The sequence below is a fragment of the Eubalaena glacialis genome, chromosome 1, assembly GCF_028564815.1.
Source record: "Eubalaena glacialis isolate mEubGla1 chromosome 1, mEubGla1.1.hap2.+ XY, whole genome shotgun sequence".
Lineage (NCBI taxonomy): Eukaryota > Metazoa > Chordata > Mammalia > Artiodactyla > Balaenidae > Eubalaena > Eubalaena glacialis.
In genome coordinates this window covers 89265163-89283026 of record NC_083716.1, presented here as the reverse complement: position 1 = coordinate 89283026, position 17864 = coordinate 89265163, and the positions used below count along the sequence as shown (strand labels likewise).

The window sequence follows — 17864 nt, the reverse complement described above, 5'->3', positions numbered from 1 at the left end:
CCGTGCAGCATGTGGGATCTTAGTTCCCCGACCAGGGATTGAACCCGGGCCCCCTGCATTGGCAGCGCAGAGTCTTAACCACTGGACCACCAGGGAAGTTCCTAATGTCCCTCAAATTTCTATCCCTACCCCTGGTCTCTCTCTAAAATTCCAGCCCACAACTCGGCTTTCTTTTGAACAACTCCCTGAGCTTTACTAAGTGTACTACCTTTTTACCTTAAAAATTGACTGCTGTTTTATTCTTGCCTTTACTAAACTGACTATCTTTTAAAACTGTCTAGTTATTAAATTTACTCTCGTTCTCCCCAGTCAGTCCCTTCTCCTGTATCCCCCATCTCAGTGACTTATGCCGCCATCTACCCAGTGACCCAAGTAAGAACTCTGGTTCAGCCTCGGCTCCTCCCCTTAGGCCTTACTCCCCAGTTTAATTGGGGACCAAGGCCCGTGGATTCCGCTGTCTTGTACTGCATTCCCGCTCCCCTTGCTTGTCCCATGTCAGTGCTTCAGTTCTGACTTAATAATTGGAACCTGGATTCTTGCATTGGTCTCCTTGCCGGTGTTCCTGACCCCAATATTACTCCCTCTCATTCATCTTCCGTGATGCCTCAGGTGGAAACGTCGTGTCATGCACGGTGGCCCTCATTGTTCTTGGGATAAGATCTGTGCTGCTTAGCATGACATTCAAAGCTTTTCCAGTGCAGCTCTTGCCTAGCTTTCCAGCAGCCGGAATCTCACTAGGCGTCACCAGCGCCCTGCAGTTGACACACGCTGAAGTGGTAGAAGTTGTCACACGCTGAAGTGGTAGAAGTTGTCACACGCTGAAGTGGTAGAAGTTGTCACCTAGCTGTTGTTCATTCTTCACGACTCAGCTCAGCTCCCATCCTTGTGAAGCCTTGCCCGTGTCAGTCACAGCATCTCCCCCTTGAATTACTGGAGCACCTTGAATGACCTCACCCCTGCCTTGGCTCTTAAATTAATCTGTTTCCTTGAATATCTGTCTACTCTGACAGACTGTGAGCTCCTTGAGGACAAGACTGTATTGTATTTATCTTTTTATCCCCAGACACTAGAGCAGTGGCTGACCTATGATAAGTATTCCATAAATATTCACTGAATGAATGAATGTGATACATATGTGTGTCTACATGTAGGTTCACCGAGATGCATGTGTAGAGAGAGGGAGAGAGGAAGAACCTTCACTCTAGCGTGGCTCAGTTGCCCTGGAGAAAACACTCCTTCAGCCTTGCTTCTGACACACCCAGTAAGGAGGAGGTTCACAGTATCTTTTTTTAAAAAAATTCATTCATTAATTCATTTATTTATTTTTGGCTGCCTTGCGTCTTCGTTGCCGCATGCGGGCTTCCCCTAGTTGCGGTGAGCGGGAGCTCTTCTTCATTGCAGTGCGCGGGCTTCTCATTGCGGTGGCTTCTCTTGTTGCGGAGCACGGGCTCTAGAGTGTGCGGGCTTCAGTAGTTGTGGCACATGGGCTCAGTAGTTGTGGCTCGTGGGCTCTAAAGCACAGGCTCAGTAGTTGCGGCACGTGGGCTCAGTAGCTGTGGCTCACGGGCTCTAGAGCGCAGGCTCAGTAGTTGTGGCGCACGGGCTTAGTTGCTCCGCGGCATGTGGGATCTTCCCGGACCGGGGCTCGAACCTGTGTCCCCTGCATTGGCAGGCGGATTCTTAACCACTGCGCCACCAGGGAAGTCCCCACAGTATCTTGAAGAACCCCCGATTGGAGCTCCAGGAAACCTGGATTTGGTCCTGTCTCTTGCACTAACCAGCTCTATGTGACCTGACGTAGTTTCCTACCTTCTCCACCCTTCACTCCCCTCATGAGAAAAGGAGGGGGTTGAATTAGATCGCTCTTTTCCACACTTCAGTTATTTAAGCATTATCTTGGCTTTTCTCGTGCCAAAGCCATCTGTCCTATTATTAACACAATTAGAGAACAATGACTCAAAATCAATTCCTCTCTTACGCTTTGCTACTGCGTGTTAACATAATTACATAGTCATTAATAATTTAAAAAATTGCCTCTCAGTGTGCCGACTGCCCATGCAGCCTGTGACGTTTGTCATCAGCAGGATTATCTGGACTCACAGGTTTCCCCGGAACCAGGGGCTTTGACTGCAGTTCTCACAGGGGCCACCAGGGGGACGGGGTGTCTGGCCCGAGCTCAGGCAGCCTGAGCCTGGATGGGAAGGTTTCTCCCAGGCCAGGGGCTCTCCGAGTCCAGGGAGAAACAGAATGCTTTCCAATGATGGTGCTTTTCCTGTAGAAATAAAAAAGTTGCATTGACATGGCAAATTTTCAATACTGATTAATAACAACACAAATAAGTACCTCTTCGCCTTGTTGGGATCAAGGGTTTCCTAGAGGATCTAATGAAAGCTATAGATTTCTTCCGTCCCAGAACCACGTATGTACAAACATACGGACAACGGCATACAAACACTTGCATGCAGATCTTCTGAGCTTATTGATTCCCTCTCTAGGGGGCCTTTGGCTCTCAAGTTAAGAAAATTTGGTTTAGAATAAGATCTGAGGAAATGTAAACACCCAAGTGCAATCAGGTACTTCATTTTTAATTTTCACTGTCATTTTGTTCATAATAATCCCTGTTTAATTCATCGTTCTAAAAAGCACTGTTTAATTCTCTGTGTGTCACCCTGAATCATACTCGATTTGTCCAGGTCCTTCCAGCAGCCCAGGGAGTGTTAGCTGTCACCCCAGGGGTTAACTGAGCTCCTCTAAAGCAGATTACTGGTACTCAAATGGTTTGGTATCCGTCTCTCTCTGTCTTTGGTACCGCACTGCTCTGTAATATAACTGGGTCACTGGGGTGTCTCTCTACTCAGCGGGGTACAGAGGCATCGTGGTTTGTCTGTTCTCTTGTCTGCTGTGCTCTGTTGAACACATTTTCCCCGTTTCTCTATGGTATCTTGGGCAGAAAATACAGATGTCTGGGGCATTTTCAGTTACTGGCGCTCGTCCAGTCAGTCTAGTTTGAAACATCATTCGTACATCCAGTTCAAATCTTTCCCTGTCCAGTGTTCATAATCCTCTCCTTGTGGGCCATCGCTGCCCCCTGGCCAGCAGAGGTGCTGATACCCCCGTGAATACTTGCTGACACATCCCCTCTCTTGTGGGACTCAGGTGTGGGGTCCCCAGAAGCCACTGCAGCACCTCCCTAATCCTGACGTGAACACAATCTCTCTACCCTATGGGGGCAACCACCGTTTTTCACGTGTCACCCAACCTCTTTCTCTGGGTCTCCTTGGCCAGTGGGCGCCCTTGTTGGGAGGATTCCTTTTGTTGTGTTCACTTGATTCACAGGAAGCTCACGTATCTTTGCCACACTGAACGGTGGGCGTGCGGGTCGGCCAGTTCCAGGCCCTCTGCCCTGCTGTGGCTCTCCCGTTCCTTCCTCCCTGCTCGACGGGCAGCGGTGCATCACAGAGTTGGTGTGTGGGCGGGGATTGCCGCAGAGACTTGATGCCCCGCGTCCCAACCCCTTGGCCTCCCTCTGATTCCCTCTCCAGCTGTGGACGCTTTTGTGCCCACTGACAGCTTTGCACCCGACAGGCTTCTCTGCCACGGGGCTTTCCCTGCATCCTGTGAGGAAGGGGAGTGAGTGATGCCCCTGAGGACAGATTAATGCTCCAGCCTCCCCACGTCCGGGGGACAGCTTCGAGGAGTGTTCCACACATTTTCTCCCAGGACGTTTCCCAGTTGGTTGGCGCCCCAGTTGCCTTTGTGGTGATCAGCTCAATAACACACCGTTCATTGACTTTTCCTCCTTCTTACCACCCACTCTAGTTTCTTGGGAATCACTTCACCAAAAACCAGCCCGAACTCAGCTGCTTGTCTCAGATTTTGCTCCAAAGAGAACCAGACGCAGATAGAGGTTCATATGGGAGAACCAGACGTCAACCTTCCTTGCAGGACACCCCCTGGCTGGAAGAGGGGGTCTAGTGAACTTGGTTTTCCTTCGTTTGGTTTGGGTGGGAGAGTTTACTCCCTGTTTGCCCCCATGTGGGGCTGGGGGCTTGGGCAGGGAAGCATCTCTCATGAAGACTCCATTTCCTGCACGGTCAACAGAGTGGTGAGTGAGGGTGCTGGTGGTTTGCAGCTTGTGCAGCCCTGGGTGGACCCCTCCCTCGCTGCTCCCGATTCGGGGTGGAGAGCATTTAGGCCTGTGTCCTTCAGCGTTTGCGTCTGATTCTGGAGCAACTGGAAAATTCCACCTCAACATCCTAGCACAGCAATGACTGGGAATCTACTTTTGCTGTATCTTTCACCCAGTCCAAAGAAAGTTATTTTTTCCTTTCTCCTAAGAGAGAGGTTTGGTCTACTGTGCACATGACTGATAATTTTCTCATTAATACTTTGCTTTTCTCTGACTGCACATCCTATGTGTTTTCCCACTGGACCTTCACCAACCCTGTACATGAAAACGGGTCATATTTACATCTTCAGTTGTGTGTGTGCATGTGTGTGTGTGTGTGTATGCAAAGTGTCCTTTATCGAAGACCTTTTCCCAATAGATAACTTAAAACACAAGTAAACAAAGTACAACAGAGTTGAAAAACAAAGATATGCGATGGTTTTCCAATGTGGCTTATCAAGGCAGGGCTCTGGTTTGCCTGTACAGATACTTCCTGCTCACCTACTTCCTTTCTGATTGGAACAGATGAATGTTGTGTAGCTCATGACGCTTCTGGACTGAGTCATTTTTCCTCTGACCAGCTCTTCCTCTCTTCCCTTTGAAACATGCGATTCTTTATTTCCATTTAATTGTCGTGTCGGGACCATCACACCGCAGAATTCAGCGATGATCAGCTCTCAGTTCACAGGCTGGAATGGAGATACACAGCAAAAGAAAATAACTGTTACAGACACATTTTACTGGAGATGTAAAATGAGGTGGCATAAAAATGATCACTGTTACCAACATGGCAGGAGACGTTTCTGAACCCCTAATCACAGCTCGAGCCAAATGGGGACTAGCACGGCTTGTGTCTCTCCCAGGAGACCCACCTCTGATCCCTTGTCATCACCTTGAGAAGTAAGGGAGGAAGGAAAAGAGGAGAAAAACCAGTTGAAGGGAGTCACAGAAGACTCATCGGAATTTGTTTTAAAATCAGTGGATTATAGATAAAACTTGCAAATAAAGGTCTCCTGTGTCATCCTCTTTGCCCAAATTCAGCTGAAGTCTGTCTGAAGCCTGTTGTATTGGGCGTGGTTATTATAAACCCAAGTAAATGTCCACGTGCCCTTCCTGCAAGGCTGTCATCTCTATATGTGGGATAAGATTGTAGAAACCAATGATGTCCACTTTTCTAAGGTGTATGACTTTTACTCCGCTCTCCTTACTTCTAGACCCAGATCAGATATATAAGGAAGAACTGTAAAGTTACCTACATTGTCCCTGGCAAATCTACAATGTTCGATTGTGCCATCAGAGTGGCCTCAGTCATTTATGACATTGTTTGTTGGCTAGGAAAGCTATTTCCAGATTTAACGCACACTTCATTGATTGCGTAACTGGCCCAAACCACTTCCTTATCACCATCTTCCCAACGAGGGAGAGATGGAAACACATTCGTCGGATGACATAAGTTTGATAGAATAGTCCTCGATATAGAGCAGCAGTTGGCAAAGGTATTCAGAAGGTCCTACTCAAGTCTTGTTGCCGGAAGTGGTCATCTGAGCTGTGGTTTTCCTCACTGTGAAAATGAGAGCATCCGTTTTGGTTCTTTCCTCAGTTAAAACTCTACAATTCCAGCAGTGGTACCACATAGCAATTTTTCTGGCATCATGATGACCGTCATTCCTGTCTGGAAAGGGACCCTCTGTGTTATACGTACAACTGTATAAACCACAGCAATTGCCAAGAGCCGTTCTGGCACGGGATGTCCCAGCCGGTGCAATGTCTGGGCTCCCCTCTGCCCTGTCTCACTCTAGACGTTCCCGAAGGTGGTCCTCCAAGCAAAGACAGCGCACTGGAGGGCCCTGGGCCCAGCGAGCCAGCTGGAGAGGTGGTGGCCGGGTGGGTTCATCACAGGTGCACACTCTCAGGAAACACCTCCCCCCAGGTGGGATTCATTCTTTTCTCAATATTACTGAACTCCGTACTCACAAAAGTCACGTGGTCCATGTTATCCCTGGGATGCAATATGCTCTCCTGTGCAATTTGGATCTATACTGTTTTCAGTGGTGTAGGATCTTATTTTACAAATGGGTTTTATCCTTCTTTAAGTGATTGGTGGAAAAGACAAAAGTAGAAAGGCCAGGATTTTTCCAGCACTGGGCAGATGGGGGCCTGCATGAAACCCGGGGCTGATAGTGTGGTCCTAGACACCCCGAGCCCCCATGGGCACCGAGTGCCGTGCTAACATTCCAACCCACGTGTTTTTAATTCTTGCCCCTGAGAGATTTGCTCGTTTTCCATACTGATTAGTTTATAGCAAGGCTAATTTGCACTGACATTTGGGATTACACATTGGGGTTTATTAAAATAAAGGGAACAGCATTGTAGGAGGCAGAGGGAGCGTGGCTCTGAGGGCTGACGGGCTGAGATGGAAACCGGTCCCCGGCTTCATTCCTGAGCTGCCTTTTGTCCTGGGGCCACCACTCAGCCATCTGTGCATGGCTTTCTCTACCCAGAGTCAAAGTCTGAGAGACACAGAGAGGAGTTTCGGTGAATCACAGGGGCTTTTCTTATGGATTAAGTAATGAATGGGATTAACGATAATAAGGAGAATTCCCAGCTACCCACCTGTAGTTCCCCTGCAGCTCATTTTCAATTCTGTGTTGATTCCCTTCACTAACTCCCATCCCAACCCAGATGGTATATATTTAGGAAATTCAGGAAACTCTTAATATTTGCATAAGCAGAGCAAATTGGGAAATAAATTAGTGTGAAGAAATGATCTAATGCAATCGAAAGCTGAATATAAACAGCTTCTGGATTTTTCTAGGCTATGGACTCATGAAGTCACTCGGTAAATATTTGCTAAGCCCTGCTCAGTGCTGGGCCCTGGGGACAGCAGCACGAGATGGGCTGAGGTTCGCCGTCCAGAGCGAGAGGCTGGGTGGACAGGCTGAGACTCGGGGGCCCAGGGGAGGAGGTGGGTTCCATTCCCACAATAGCTGATGGTGGTTTCCTTCCAGGGACCCCCCCCCCCACTTCTGATACATGGAAAGGTCCTCAGAAACATCTCATCTTTACTCTTCATTACAAAGGACGGTGTGTCCAGTGGACGTTCAGTCTCCTGATGCCAATGTTGAGGTGGGGGGGAAGTGGCCAGCTCCCCAAGGACAGAGTCCCCGTATGGCCCCAGGCTGAGGGCGGGACCTGCACAGGGTAGGCACTCAGTGGCCATTTGTTGAATACATTTGATCCCCGTAATCAGCCATATAGAGCCATATAGGGAAGGCATCAGCATCACCATCATCCTCATTTTAAAAACGAGGGAGGTGAGGTTCAGAGAGGTTTGGTAAGTCCAAGGATACATAGCTAGAAAAAGGTGGAGTTAGGGCTCAAACCGTGGTCGTCTACCTCCCTGAAGCTGTCACTCTCAGCTGACTGTGTTGAATCATGGGCAAGGGGACTTAGCCAGCAGGTGTGGGTGGCATGTGGCTAGAAGCCAGGAAGAAACAGGAGTTTATAATCTTGCTGAAGCCTGACTGGTGTATGGTGTCCAGGGAAGGGCTGGAAAGTGGCAACCAGCCTGATGGCCCTTTGATGGACTCCTCACCTCTGCTTCTTGCTTTCTGTGTGACCCAGTGTTACGGAGCCAGACTTGGGTCTGCTTGCCCACACCCAGGAAAGCCAGTCTACTGACACCAGGTTGGGGTGAAGAAAAGTGCAGTGTTTATTGCAGGGCGCCAAGCAAGGAGTCCAGGCAGCTAGTGCTCAAAAGGCCCAAACTCCCTGATGGTTTTTAGGGAAAAGTTTATAAAGACAGGGTGAGGGAGGGGGGCTGTGGGGTGTGTGGTCAGCTCGTGGACCTTCTTCTGATTGGTTGGTGGTGAGGTAACTGGGAGTCAACCTCATCATCCTTTTGGTTCCAACCGGTCTGGGGTCTGTGTGCTTGTGAGCAGCATACAGTTAACTTCTACCTGGTGAGGGTTTCAGTATCTGCCAAACAGCTCAAAGGACATGGCTCAGAATGTTATCTATAGCCCTTGAGGAGGAACAAAACGTTTTTGACTTCTTTGTTTAATGGCTAAACCATTATTATTTTGTCTTGCTTGAAAGTTTCCTTTCTTTCTGCATTTTCTTTTCTCCAGTTAAATTTATCCTTTGACTAAAGTTTTTCTACAGATGAAAGGCAGGCGGGGGACCTGGAGGGGGAGTCTTGCTTTGGGAAGGCCCCATAGGGTCCTGCTTGGTTACATCAGAGCAAGCTGCTCGGATCTCGCTGATGCTCTGTTTCTTCGTTGGCAACACTGATAACACCCGGCATACAGTAAATTCTCAATTATACTGGATTATTTTGTTATTACCAGTTAAATTTTTTTATTACTACTACTACTCTTGTGATTTGTCTTTATGCACACAAAACAGAGAGTAACAAGTCTTAAAATAAGCTTCTAAATTGCGTGGTATGTTATATTAAGTAAGCAGCTTTTGAGATTATTGAGTCTGAATCTGTGTCTGGCCTAGAAATGCAAGCAAGGCTCCCTTTTCTGTGGCCACTGTTTTCTAATTTAGAAAAGCTGAGGTGACATGTTTTCTATCATTGTTTCTAAGACTATTAGGGCTGTTTCACTGTGGTGCTTGGTAGGCCCCCTTGTTAACGTAAGGGCCACGTTAAGATGTAGGAAGTGGGAGCATGGCTTCTACCTTTCCACTCCTGCAGTGAGTAAGTCTGAGCCCTGGGGGGAGCATTTGTCCGTGGCCTTAGTTTATCCATTGCCTCTGCTCTGCGCAGGGGACAAGTCTTGTTTACTGCTGTAACCGCTTATAAATTGATTTGTTATCCTTTGATGAGAAACACCTGCAAGGATCCTGCAACGGCAACTTACCAACATAAGGCGGCAGCCTGGGCCACATCTTCACCAGCGTTGCTTCAACCAAATATGCCAACTCTTGCGAGCATGGGAGAAAGAGCCAAACAGATTTTTAGTGGTTTTTGACAGTCTTTTAGCAAACCTTTTCTGAGAATCTCTGACCCAAGCATCAGTCAACCCTCTTTGTCATCTCCACAGCCAAGATCAGCCCTGGAATTTTGCTCTGGATGGTCCAGGCAGAGCTGTCCAATGATGTATAATGCAAACCACATACATGATTTTAAATGCTCTAGTAGCCACATTTTTAAAAAGTAAGAAAAAACAAGTAAAATTAATTTTAAAAATATACTTAATTAACCCAATATATCAAAAACATTGTCATCCCAACAGGTAATGAACATAAATATCATTAATGAGGTATTTTGCACTCTTTGTTTCATACTAAGTCTTTAAAATCTGGTGTGTATTTTACACTTTCAGCGCAGATGGCCACACGCATAGCTATGGTGCTGGACAGTGCCCAGTCCAATTAAGCAAGGTGGCTCTGGGAAACAGCCAAAGCCCCGACAGATTGTCATTAAAACAAAAACTTACATTAGGGACCTCATCCCTATGACCCTCCTAAGGATGAGAGCCACTGGGGGCCACTTTGTGGACCTTCTTTCCATTAATGTTCTTGTAGATCTGAGGATTTCAGCTCATCCATATCTGTACCAATATGTATGTTTTGTTTTAAGAGCTGGCAGTGACGACACCCAAGCCCAGCTCAGAATGGAGCCGAAGATGTTGGAACCCACTGCTCAGGACAACCTGCTTGTGTCCATCACCAGGCGAGACTGGCTTCTCCAAGAAAAGCAGCAGTTACAGGTAAGTGGGTGAAGAATCTTCAAGAAATAAGACAGCATTTTTCTTATCCATTTGAGCCAAAGGCAGCAAAGTGGGTCTTTGCTTTGCTTGAGTGCAGCAATTAGAGCGTTGGCTGTCCCACCTGGAAGCACGAGGCGGAGGGTGGTGACTAGGGGGCCTGCTGGCAGTCTCATTACAAATGAGGGGTTGAAAGCTTGGCGGTGTGTGTGCCTGTTTTTGCTATTCCTCATTACCTGTTGAATATACTTGCCTTGTCTGCCAGGCCAGTTTGTCACCTATTCTCATTTTGCCCTGTAGAAGGTTCTTTCAGAAGGCAGAAAAAAAATCTGAGCTGTGGCAATGCTTTACGGAAATTGCTGTCAGGTGGGGCTGTGAGTAGCACCTGTCAGGAGGCAGAGCTGTAAGTGTGGACTGGGCAAGGTGGGCGGGACTGGGTAAGACTGGGAATGACTGGGGCATCATGGGAGCTCCAGGTTGGCCCAGAGCAGTGGATGCAAGTTGGCCGAGAATCATCAGGGGCTAAAAACCTTGGTGCAGCCCTGAGTTCCAGCCAGGAGGCAACCAGGAGCTCTGGAAGTTGACAGTGTCCCCCAGAGACAAGGAGCCCTGAAGCTCTGTCCACACCTGCCTGAGCCTGGAGGCCTTGAGGCAGGAATGGGGAGCATTGACTTCTGGAAAGAGCAGAGGGCTTTAACACTGAGTCCAAGAGCTGGCTTAGGCTCCAAACAGCTGAGTGACCTTAGACAAGTTAATGGGGCTCAGACGTGTTACTGGAAGCCCTCCCGCTGCCCCCACCTCATGCAGAGTGTTCTTATTATCTGAGTTTGCCATCCAAGTCCATACAATAGCAAGGTGGCAAAGGGAAGCAAACATTGTCTCTGTTTGAAAATATTCTCCAATAAACTGGCACTTTTTTTTTTTTGTTAATTGATGAGACTGTCTTTTCTCCATTGTATATCCTTGCCTCCTTTGTCATAGATTAGTTGACCATAGGTGTGTGGGTTTATCTCTGGGCTTTCTATCCTGTTCCATTGATCTATATTTCTGTTTTTGTGCCAGTACCATATTGTTTTGATTACCGTAGCTTTGTAGTATAGTCTGAAGTCAGGGAGTCTGATTCCTTCAGCTCCATTTTTTTCCCTCAAGATTGCTTTGGCTATTCAAGATCTCTTGTGTTTCCATACAAACTTTAAGATTTTTTGTTCTAGTTCTGTAAAAAATGCCATTGGTAATTTGATAGGGATTGCATTGAATCTGTAGATTGCTTTGGGTAGTATAGTCATTTTCACAATATTGGTTCTTCCAATCCAAGAACATGGTATATCTCTCCGTCTGTTTGTGTCATCTTTGATTTCTTTCATCAGTGTCTTACAGTTTTCTGCATACAGGTCTTTTACCTCCTTAGGTAGGTTTATTTCTAGGTATTTTATTCTTTTTGTTGCAATGGTGAATGGGATTGTTTCCTTAATTTCTCTTTCTGATCTTTCATTGTTAGTGTATAGGAATGCAAGAGATTTCTGTGTATTAATTTGTATCCTGCAACTTTACCAAATTCATTGATGAGCTCTAGTAGTTTTCTGGTGGCATCTTTAGGATTCTCTATGTATAGTATCATGTCATCTGCAAACAGTGGCAGTTTTACTTCTTTTCCAATTTGTATTCCTTTTATTTCTTTTTCCTCTCTGATTGCCATGGCTAGGACTTCCAAAATTATGTTGAGTAACAGTGGCAAGAGTGGACATCCTTGTCTTGTTCCTGATCTTAGAGGAAATGCTTTCAGTTTTTCAGCACTGAGAACGATGTTGGCTGTGGGTTTGTCATATATGGCCTTCATTATGTTGAGGTAAGTTCCCTCTATGCCCAGTTCTGGAGAGTTTTGTCATAAATAGGTGTTGAATTTTGTCAAAAGCTTTTTCTGCATCGATTGAGATGATTATATGGTTTTTATTCCTCAATTTGTTAACATGGTGTATCACACGTACTGATTTGCATATATCAAAGAATCCTTGCATCCCTGGGGTAAATTCTACTTGATCGTGGTGTATGATCCTTTTAATGTGTTGTTGGATTCTGTTTGCTAGTATTTTGTTGAGGATTTTTGCATCTATATTCACCAGTGATATTGGTCTGTAATTTTCTTTTTTTGTAGTATCTTTGTCTGGCTTTGGTATCAGGGTGATGGTGGCCTTGTAGAATTCGTTTGGGACTGTTCCTTCCTCTGCAATTTTTTGGAAGAGTTTGAGAAGGATGGGTGTTAGCTCTTCTCTAAATGTTTGATAGAATTCACCTGTGAAGCCATCTGGTCCTGGACTGTTCTTTGTTGGTAGATTTTTTTTTAACATCTTTATTGGAGTATAATTGCTTTACAATGGTGTGTTAGTTTCTGCTTTATAACAAAGTGAATCAGCTATACATATACATATATCCCCATATCTCCTCCCTCTTGCATCTCCCTCCCACCCTCCCTATCCCACCCCTCTAGGTGGTCACAAAGCACCTAGTTCATCTCCCTGTGCTATGTGGCTGCTTCCCACTAGCTATCTATTTTACATTTGGTAGTGTATATATGTCCATGCCACTCTCTCACTTCATCCCAGCTTACCCTTCCCCCTCCCCGAGTCCTCAAGTCCATTCTCTACGTCTGCGTCTTTATTCCTGTCCTGCCCCTAGGTTCTTCAGAACCATTATATTTTTTATTCCATATATATTAGCATACGGTATTTGTTTTTCTCTTTCCAACTTACTTCACTCTGTATGACAGTCTCTAGGTCTATCCACCTCACTACAAATAATTCAATTTCCTTTCTTTTTATGGCTGAGTAATATTCCATTGTATATATGTGCCACATCTTCTTTATCCATTCATCTGTTGATGGACACTTAGGTTGCTTCCATGTCCTGGCTATTGTAAATAGAGCTGCAATGAACATTGTGGTACATGACTCTTTTTGAGTTATGGTTTTCTCAGGGTATATGCCCAGTAGTGGGATTGCTGGGTCATATGGTAGTTCTGTTTTTAGTTTTTTAAGGAACCTCCATACTGTTCTCCATAGTGGCTGTATCAATTTACATTCTCACCAACAGTGCAAGAGGGTTCCCTTTTCTCCACACCCTCTCCAGCATTTATTGTTGGTAGATATTTTGATGATGGCCATTCTGACTGGTGTGAGGTGATACCTCATTGTAGTTTTGATTTGCATTTCTCTAATGATTAGTGATGTTGAGCATCCTTTTATGTGTTTGTTGGCAATCTGTGTATCTTCTTTGGAGAAATGTCTATTTAGGTATCCTGCCCATATTTGGGTTGGGTTGTTTGTTCTTTTGATATTGAGCTGCATGAGCTGCTTGTAAATTTTGGAGATTAATCCTTTGTCTGTTGCTTCATTTGCAAATATTTTCTCCCATTCTGAGGGTTGTCTTCGTCTTGTTTATGGTTTCCTTTGCTGTGCAAAAACTTTTAAGTTTCTTTAGGTCCCATTTGTTTATTTTTGTTTTTATTTCCATTTCTCTAGGAGGTGGGTCAAGAAGGATCTTGCTGTGATTTATGTCATAGAGTGTTCTGCCTATGTTTTTTGGGAAGATTTTTAATCACACTTTCAATTACATTACTTGTGATTGGTCTGTTCATATTTTCTATTTTTTCCTGGTTCAGTCTTGGAAGGTTATACCTTTCTAAGAATTTGTCCAGTTTTTCCAGGTTGTCCATTTTATTGGCAAAGAGTTGCTTGTAGTAGTCCCTTGTGATCCTTTGTATTTCTGTGGTGTCCGTTGTAACTTCTCCTTTTTCATTTCTGATTCTATTGATTTGAGTCCTCTCCCTCCTTTTCTTGATGAGTCTGGAGAAAGGTTTATCAATTTTATCTTCCCAAAAAACCAGCTTTTAGTTTTATTGATCTTTGCTATTGTTTTCTTTGTTTCTATTTCATTTATTTCTGCTCTGATCTTTCTTTCCTTCTACTAACTTTGGGTTTTGTTTGTTCTTCTTTCTCTAGTTCCTTTAGGTGTAAGGTTAGATTGTTTGAGATTTTTTTTGTTTCTTGAGGTAGGATTGTATTGCTATAAAACTTCCCTCTTAGAACTGCTTTTGCTGCATCCCATAGGTTTTGGATCAACATGTTCTCGTCATTTGTCTCTAGGTATTTTTTGATTTTCTCTTTGATTTCTTCAGTGATCTCTTGGTTATTTAGTAACGTATTGTTTAGCCTCCATGTGTTTGTGTTTTTTACGGGGTTTTTTCCCTCTGTAATTGGTTCCTAATCTCATAGCACTGTGGTCGGAAAAGATGCTTGATATGATTTCAGTTTTCTTAAATTTACCAAGGCTTGATTTGTGACCCAAGATGTGATCTAACCTGGAGAATGTTCCATGTACACTTGAGAAGAAAGTGTAATCTGCTGTATTCAGATGGAATGTCTTATAAATATCAATTAAATCTATTTGGTCTATTGTGTCATTTAGAGCTTGTGTTTCCTTATTAATTTTCTGTCTGGATGATCCGTCCATTGGTGTAAGTGAGGTGTTAAAGTCCCCCACTATTATTGTGTTACTGTTGATTTCCTGTTTTTATAGCTGTTAGCATTTGCCTTATGTATTGAGGTGCTCCTATGTTGGGTGCATATATATTTATAATTGTTATATTTTCTTCTTGGATTGATCCCTCGATCATTACGTAGTGTCCTTCCTTGTCTTTTGTAACATTCTTTATTTTAAAGTCTATTTTATCTGATATGAGTATTGCTACTCCAGCTTTCTTTTGATTTCCATTTGCATGGAATATCTTTTTGCATTCCCTCACTTTCAGTCTGTATGTGTCCCTAGGTCTGAACTGGGTCTCTTGTAGACAGTATATATATGGGTCTTGTTTTTGTATCCATTCAGTGAGCCTGTGTCTTTTGGTAGGAGCATTTAATCCATTCACATTTAAGGTAATTATCGATATGTATGTTCCTATTACCATTTTCTTAATTGTTTTGGGTTTGTTTTTGTAGGTTCTTTTCTTCTCTTGTGTTTTGTACTTAGAGAAGTTCCTTTATCATTTGCTGTAGAGCTGGTTTGGTGGTGCTGAATTCTCTTAGCTTTTGCTTGTCTATAAAGCTTTTGATTTCTCTGTCGAATCTGAATGAGATTCTTGCTGGGTAGAGTAATCTTGGTTGTAGTCTCTTCCCTTTCATCACTTTAAATATATCGTGCCACTCCCTTCTGGCTTGTAGAGTTTTTGCTGAGAAATCAGCTGTTAACCTTATGGGAGTTCCCTTGTATGTTATTTGTCCTTTTTCCCTTGTTGCTTTTAATAATTTTTCTTTGTCTTTATTTTTTGTCAATTTGAATATTATGTGTCTTGCTGTGTTTCTCCTTGGGTTTATTCTGCCTGGGACTCTCTGTGCTTCCTGGACTTGGGTGGCTATTTCCTTTCCCATGTTAGGGAAGTTTTTGACTATAATCTCTTCAAATATTTTCTTGGGTCCTTTCTCTCTCTCTTCTCCTTTTGGGACCCCTGTAATGCAAATGTTGGTGCATTTCATGTTGTTCCAGAGGTCTCTTAGGCTGTCTTCATTTCTTTTCATTGTTTTTTCTTTATTCTGTTCCGCAGCAGTGAATTCCACCATTCTGTCTTACAGGTCACTTATCCGTTCTTCTGCCTCAGTTATTCTCCTATTGATTCCTTCTAGTGTATTTTTCATTTCAGTTATTGTATTGTTCATCTCTGTTTGTTTGTTCTTTAATTCTTCTAGGTGTTTGTTCTTTCGTTCTTCTAGGTCTTTGTTAAACATTTCTTGCATCCTCTTGATCTTTGCCTCCATTCTTTTTCCGAGGTCCTGGATCATCTTCACTATCATTATTCTGAATTCTTTTTCTGGAAGGTTGCCTATCTCCACTTCATTTAGTTGTTTTTCTGGGGTTTTATCTTGTTCCTTCATCTGGTAAGTAGTCCTCTGCCTTTTCATTTTGTCTGTCTTTCTGTGAATGTGGTTTTCATTACATAGGCTGCAGGATTGTAGTTCTTCTTGCTTCTGCTGTCTGCCCTCTGTTGTATGAGACACTGGTACTTTCATATTCAGTGTGCATCATTGCAAGGTTCGGGTAGCTGAAAATGTGAAGTCTGGTTTTTGGTTCTGAACAATATTCACCAGTTGAAGGTCTCCCCAATTCCTGATGATGTCAGAGTGTACAGAACATACTTAGTGTTTGGAGGGAGCATTCATGGCAGAACTCTGGGGGAAGGTGGATATTCATTTTTTCGGCAGGAATTTTTGAGTGCCTGTGACATGCCAGGTACTGTTTGCAATGCTCAGGGTTCCTGTGGAGTTTATATCCTAGTGGGGGTGGGAGTGGGGAGATAGACAAGAAATGGCAAGCGTAATAAAAACCTAAATTCTATGCCTAGAATGTTGTAGGGTGGTAAGAGCTATAGTGCATGGACCAGAGTGTTGGGGTAGGGGAGTCTACTCACTGAGAAGGGAGATTGAAGCGAACGCTTGATGGAAGAGGCGGGGGGGGCCTTGCAGAAATCTCCAGTAAGAGCGTTCCCCATGGAGGGGACAGTCACTCGAAGGCTGCAGTGGGAGTGTGCCCCATGCGTTCAAAGGGCAGCCAGGAGGCCAGGATTGCGGAGAACAGCAGAGGAGAAGGTCAGTGATGAGAGGGCCTTTGCAGGGCCTTGTGAGGTCTTGGGCTCTTCTCTGACTGGAATGGGAGCCATGGGGGGTTTTTAAGCAGTGAAGTTATGTAATTGACCACAATTTAAAGAGTCACTTTGACATCTGTGTGAGAATAGGGTGGAGGGCCACTGTGGAAAACAGGATGGTGGTTCTTTAAAAAATTAAAGGTAAAATTGCCATGTGATTCAGCAATTTCTCTTCTGGGTATAAGCCCCAAAAGAACTGAAAGCAGAGACTCAAAGACATCTCCATAGCAGCATTATTCACAACAGTCAAAAGGTGGAAGCAACCCAAGGGTCCATCGACAGATGAATGGATAAACAAAATGTGGGGTATACATACAACGCAGTATCATTCAGCCTTTAAAAGGAAGAAAATTCTGAAACGTGCTACAGCATGGATGAAACTTGAGGACATTATACTAAGTGAAATGAGCTAGCCTCAGAAAGACAAATATTGTATGATTCCACGTATACGAGGTCCCCAGAAGAGTTAGATTCTAGAGACAGAAAGCAGAATGATGACCACCAAGCCTGGGGTCAGCGGGAATGGCGGGGTCAGTGTTTAATGGGGACAGAGTTTCAGTTTTGCAGGATGCAAAGAGCTATGGAGACGGAGGGTGGTGATGGTTGCACAACAATATGAATATACTTAATGCCACTGAATTACACTTAAAAATGGTTAAGATGGTACATTTTATGTTACCTGTATTTTACCACAGTTAAAAAACCCCAAAACAAACAAACAGAAAAGAAAAGAATAGAGGATGGGAATTCAAAGGTTGGAAGTAGGGAGGTGAGATGGGAGACAATGTCAGTAATACCATAATCTTGGACCAGTGGGATACACGCTGTTGTTTTCTTAGGGTGTCTTGGGTGGATCTTCAGTACCTCCTGCTGTGTCTCCTTCCTCCCCTACTGGAAGAGGGGTCAGTGGGTAGAGCTGTGGGTGATCTGTACCTTGAGGCTGAGAGGACGTGGGTGAGAGATGGGGGGACAGCCAGGGTTAGAGCTATGCTCTTATCAGCTGGAAACCAGTGCATGGAACGTGGGAGTATGCTAATTAAAAGAGTCTCATTTTAGATTCAGAATCCTATATGGTCAGTGAGATGATTAGCTGCCATAACACTGTATGCACAGAGGGCATTCAATTACCTGCTGCTTGTTTTATCCATTGACCTCAAGATTGGACAATACTCGATTCTTTGGATTTTGGTTTGTTGTATTAGTTAAATTTATTTACTATTTTTATGAACCTAGACAGCAGAGTGCTATCTGCGGTATCTCATTGTTCTCGCAATCCTGTAGACTTAAGAGG

The 17864-nt window shown here is 44.4% G+C and overlaps 1 protein-coding gene across 8 annotated transcripts in view; it reads left to right on the top strand.

The window, feature by feature from the left end:
- Positions 1 to 17864, top strand: part of DISC1 (DISC1 scaffold protein) — a 362726-nt gene that overhangs the window by 114860 nt on the left and 230002 nt on the right. For all 8 annotated transcript variants that reach the window (XM_061182533.1, XM_061182522.1, XM_061182515.1 and 5 more), the window contains exon 5: positions 9759 to 9888. In XM_061182533.1, the coding sequence (XP_061038516.1) occupies positions 9759 to 9888 (130 nt within the window). The remainder of the gene's footprint in view (positions 1 to 9758; positions 9889 to 17864) is intronic.